At 30.3% G+C, this 5,744-nt stretch overlaps 1 protein-coding gene across 1 annotated transcript; it reads right to left on the bottom strand.

Annotated features, from left to right (window-relative positions):
- Nucleotides 1-820: 820 nt before the first annotated feature.
- On the bottom strand, nucleotides 821-4,129 carry LOC121129707 (bestrophin-3). The gene is made up of 2 exons (XM_040725427.2): nucleotides 3,473-4,129; nucleotides 821-3,336 (listed from the first exon to the last, which is right to left on the bottom strand). Exons 1-2 carry the CDS (start codon nucleotides 3,842-3,844, stop codon nucleotides 2,368-2,370), a joined length of 1,341 nt encoding a protein of 446 aa, XP_040581361.1. The 5' UTR covers nucleotides 3,845-4,129; the 3' UTR covers nucleotides 821-2,367.
- Between the last annotated feature and the right edge of the window lie 1,615 nt (nucleotides 4,130-5,744).

Genomic DNA, 5,744 nt, shown 5'->3' with positions numbered 1-5,744 from the left:
ATGATCTTTTTTATTTTCACACAAAAACCAAAATATTTTTTAGAAGGACTTTAATTTTTAGAAAGAACAATTTTTTTCTAACCCAACAAACTCTTCGCTTAGCTATTAATCTGTAGTCAAAGTTCAAGCTTACAAAAAGGAAAAATAATTGATTGTTGAGCACAGTGTTTATATTTTCCAAACTTATTAATTATCATTATTCTTTTATTCTTGAAGAGAGAAAATAAATATAAATTAATCAATACTGCCTGAAAAAACAAAGAGTAGCATTGATAATTTGTTGAAGAGTTATAAGTGAAAATCCTTGTTGGTCACAGAGTAATTGAAATTTTTTGGGAAAAAAAATTTCACAAATTATATTTGAAATATTACATTTTTTGAAAAAAAAAAAAATTAAAAATTTACAGCTGTTCACAAAAATTTCCAAAATTCATAGCTGTTCACAAAAATTAAATATTTTTGAAAAAAAAAATCACCAATTAAATTTGAAATATTCAATATTTTGGAAAAAAAATTCACAAATTAAATTTCAAATATAAAATATTCTGGTAAAAAGCAAAAATTCCTTAATTTTTGGGGGGGATAGGGGCTATAAGCCACCCCTTGGGAACGCCCCTGAATAACGACAACAAATGAGGAAAAGAAAAATCCTTTTTACGATTACTAACTCCTAAACAAAGTGTGAGTTAAGAAATACAGGTGATTGTCATCACGAGCATTTAAATAAAAAGGAATGAGGATATAGAGTTATAAACTCATGAAGAAAGTTAATCATGTATCCAAGGAAATAAATACTCTAGCCGAATGTAACAAACAATCGTTTTCATTAATAATTATTATATTATGCGTAGCACAAAAAAAAAAAATAAGAAAATCATGGGGATAATATCTATGTTGGTATGTGGTTAAAAAAGCTATTGGTACAAACAGTAGAATGAGAATAGGTCAAAACATTTAATAAAACATGACTTAAAAAGTAATCAGATAAAAAAGAACAACGTTAAACGAATAAATTAAAACAATTGCATAATAATTAGGTACAAATAAATAATTCAGATCTATAAAGGAGGTTCTAAAATGCTTGGAAATATCAATTTCAAAATTTTAAACATTTATGGCAGAGGTCACCTGATTGTTTTATTGTAGCATGGTTTCTAAAATGTAAACAAATAATAGATATTCATTTACTTTTAAAACTTAAAGTTACTTTGAAGTTAATGAAGTGTTCAGTGCCAAGAAGAAATGTTCATGATGCAGAAGAGCTTTTAATGTGAATTTATTCAGTTCCAACGAATCCGATGATTACTTAAAGCACCAAACAACTAGTTGTAACTATAAAATTCCGTATATTGTCCAGAGTCAATATTCTGAATTAAATATTAAATTATTGAGGTTGAACAGCCTATGCCATAGATGAATGTATATTTGAAATCGATATTTAAGAGTTTTTGTTAAAGATTTTTTGAAACGTAAAACTATTATAACAATCTTTCTTCAAATGTCTACCAAATTGTTGTGTCTTACAAAGAAAAAAATATAACGAACGCATAAGGATCCCTCTAATATTTATAACCAAAACAAAAAACTGACCCTTCTTCTATTTTCAAATATACACATACATTAATATATATATATATATAACGACTAATTGGTTCCTCGTATACAAACATATTATTTGTATAGGAGGAATATAATTGAACAATTACATCATTGGCACAGCAACTCCATAAATTAATATTTCTTTTAAACGGGTATTGTAGATTGGGAGTCAAACAAGTAGCTTAAATAGGTACACATTACTGTTGGATTTGAGACAACATTTTTGAGTTCGATTGAGTTGAATTCTTTTTCTCTGCGTCGATTGATGTTCGTTCAAGTATAATATACTCATTTTCGAGTTATTAAGAATTCTCACATAATATGCTATGTCGTGTGGTTTCTTATTTATTACCCATCAACTCTCCTTTGAATAGGAAAGTATGTATTTTTTGACGGTCCTTTTGAGTGATACTAGAATTTCGACTAATTGTTACTCGAATATTTCAAGTTTTGAACATTTTTCGAGTTCAAGTGAAGTCAAATCGTCCAAATTAATATTTCGGAGGAGTTTGGAATAATTGGCTTTAAAAAGTCTGGGTTTTTTTTTTCGAGTTCGAGCAATATCCGACTCCAAGAGTAATATACAAATTATGTTATTTTTGTTGGAGGTCACCGAATGAATATGAATAAGCAAAAATAATTTATAACATTTATATTGAATGCCACAAAATTAAAGACGTTCCAACTGCCTAGAATTTTGCACTAATTTTTCCATAAATAATGAATTAATCAATATACAGACAGTCTGGGATGGATAATAATTGAATGTCAAGCAAATGATTCGTGATGAAGAAGTTTAGATTCATTTGAGGGAGATCCTTTTCCCTCATTCTCTGAATTATCACCACTCAAGACTGTCATATACAGACTTTTGTTTGGTGACGGTGTGCTGATATCCTCCGTTCTCTTTTCTTCGTCCTCATTATTTGAGAATCTTTTTACACTGCGTTTTAAAGAGCCTGTAGGGGTTGGTATATGAGGTGGCATTGGAGGTATATCGATTCCTGCCTCAAGAAATGGATCTTTGGCCATTTCAAAATCGTTGTCTGCAACATCCACAATCAAATATGATACTTGAAGGTTTCTATCAATAATGTAATTGATGCAAAAGTCTTCATCATCATCTCCAAAGGGATTCAATAGTGTTTCGGCAACTTTGATCCATCCAGCATAGCTTAGAAATTCAACAAACGTGAAAATAGGAATGAAAAAGTCTGGTGTGTGATTTTGCCAAGGAGAGAGTGTCGCGAATGTGACATTGGAATGTGGAAATGCATTTTCATTGATTTGAGTTTCATTGGGAATCAAGTATTGCTTTCCGAAGAGAGAGGCAAGGAAATAACAGTAGACACTAAACACAGCAACTTGTGTATATGCCAAAGGGAAATTGACAAGACCATAGTTTAAAATTTTACGATTTGCAGAGTCAATGAAGTCAAAGCTTGATATCAGATTACCAAAGAGTGGAGGTTCTACCTTAATTTTTTCTTCAGATCGTGCTTTTTGAAGAAGTTTATTGGCCCAAAGTAGTGGAGCCCATGAGGACTCGTGTGGAGTTCTAGCGTCGATCTTTTCTAGCCTTTCAGCTTCATGGGGGAGCATGAGTTTTGCGTCAATGAGGGTTTTATGTGTAGGAAACCGTTTTTTTACTTTGAGAGAGACAAGACGATAGACAAGGATGGTGCTCAAATTAATGTAGCGCATAACGGTTAATCGAAGATTTTTGTGAAATAGTGCCTGGAAAAAAGTTAGAGCGTCTAATAATTATTTGTTATAACAATAAGCACAAGTCATGAACTTTAAAGCCAATGAATATACTTGAGGGAGTGGTAATTACAAAATATAGTATCATGAGTAATAATATACTTCATACCTTTCCAGGAACAAAGGTCACTAACTTGAGCGCAATTTTATCCGGCCAAGGTAGGGTCATAAATTGCCCCCACCATCGACTCACAACTTGACTCACATAAAACCCTGTGAGGAAAGTAATAGGGATTTGATGCATAAAACGACTCGCAAACACACAAATCATTTCAAATAAAGCTCTTGACTCTGGGTTTTCAAAGATGATTACGCGGTATACAAAACTGATAAAGAAGTAGAAGGTAGCAAATAGGATAAACTCGTGCCATATAAGCTTGAATACACTATTTTTCCATACTGCAAAAAGGTAGAAAGAGCCTCTACAGCGTTTGGAGGTATCCTGATATTGATTGGCGTACATATTCTTTCCGTACGACATGATAACAAGGAGTTAGGAGTGCTTTTTAGGCACTCACATCAACACTAATAGGGTAACGTTGTTGAGTAGATGAAAAATCGTTACTCCATAAATGTATTGTATTTTTAAATGTATGGTTTATCCTCTCATATCTATAGGGTATAAACTCTGATAAACACACACTCGACGTAGTTCACTCTCTAACAATAAAAAATAGACTGTTGCTTCGAGCTGGGAGAAATACTGCTCTAAGTAGCGGTTATTGAGGAATTCATGCATGTATACTAGTACTGTATACAGTACACTGTTGTATATATATATATATAGCGAGAGAGTCCTACTCAAAAAGGCACGCCTTTTAATGGGATGCAGTAGAACTACAGGATATACAAACGTTTGTAATGTGTATACGAATTTACTTACTTACATCAAGATAAATAAGCAAATATTTTGTTAAACCAAAGTGATTTATATAATTTACTTATTAAAATAAATGACAAGCAGAAATTTAAATCACAGAATGAGGTAGTTTATAATTGATGGACAAGGCAGATAGTTTCATTTGAGTAAATTAGATTAACATCCATATTATATCAGTGGCCTCCAGTAGGGTGTAGAAGCTGTAGCCCCTCCAAAAAACAGACGAAGGTATTTTCGCTTTTTTATTAGAATTATTTTTGGTCATGATGAAACTATTTGTGACGGGTAATGGGGGTACAGTTATTTTTTTCAAAAATTTAATGTTTGAATTTTTTTTTTCAAAAATTTAATATTTGAATTTTTTTTTCAAAAATTTAATATTTGAATTTTTTCCATAAATTTAACTTTTTCTGAAAGCTTAAGATTTTTGAAAATTTTTTCCCAAAAAATTTAATTTATTTTTATATTTGTAATCTTACCTATGGATTATTAGAAAAATTTTCTAAAAAATGTAATTTTTTTAGCAATTTTTTTCCAAAATGTAATTTTTAATTTTTTTTTCCAAAATGTATTATTAAAAATTGCTTTTCTTAAGTATTAAATTTCTACAGAAAAATTCCAAAAAATTAAATTTTTGAAATTTTTGGTGAATAGCTATAGATTTTTGAAATTTTTATTTATTTTCAAAAAAATTCTAAAAACCTAGCTCCTTCCCCCCCCCTAAAAAAATATATAAAATATATATAATCCTGCGGACGCCCCTATATATTTATATAAATGATCAAAAAAACCTTTGAAAATCTACAATTTTCTATAAATATGAACATATTTTGTGTAGATATTTATTAATAGAAATATGACGAATTGAATTAAAGAAGAAATTCCTTTTGTATGATACTTAACCAGAGACTATTCTTGTATGCTGTATTTCAATTATTTCACTGAATATATTTAGTACTATATTATAAGCCTATGTATTTCATGACTATAAATCAGCACTTAATTGAATAAATGTGATGTAGAATTGGGGATTCAATTTAAAGTATTATGTTAATAGCTCAATAACTGCAAGAAAATAAGGGTAATATATGTATCCTATAAAGTATGTTTACAAAGGGACTTCAAGAGCACGAAATCATGGGTTTAGGCATATCGAAAGTTGCACTTTACAAAAATAAGACTGTTTAAAAAAGATTTATAAGGGACCTAGCGCTTAAGTTGAGATCTATTAAAAATAATGAACATTCTTTTGAACTTTTAGAGAGCGTGTCCCTCTATATTTGCTAAATAAATTGATTAATCATCACTCCTTCCCTGGGGAGATGAGCTACACCAAAAACGGACATATCCTGGTGATCTTTGGTCATATATTTCCTGCATCCATTTTTTGGTGATGATGATACTTCATTAGTTTCTGAGTAACGAGGGCAAAAAAGTCAGTGACATTTTGAATGAAAACAGGTTTGTGATAAGAAGCATTTTATTTTTCAACATAGTCTCC

Source organism: Lepeophtheirus salmonis, chromosome 14 (genome assembly GCF_016086655.4).
Source record: "Lepeophtheirus salmonis chromosome 14, UVic_Lsal_1.4, whole genome shotgun sequence".
NCBI lineage: Eukaryota > Metazoa > Arthropoda > Copepoda > Siphonostomatoida > Caligidae > Lepeophtheirus > Lepeophtheirus salmonis.
This window is presented reverse-complemented; position numbering and strand designations above follow the sequence as displayed.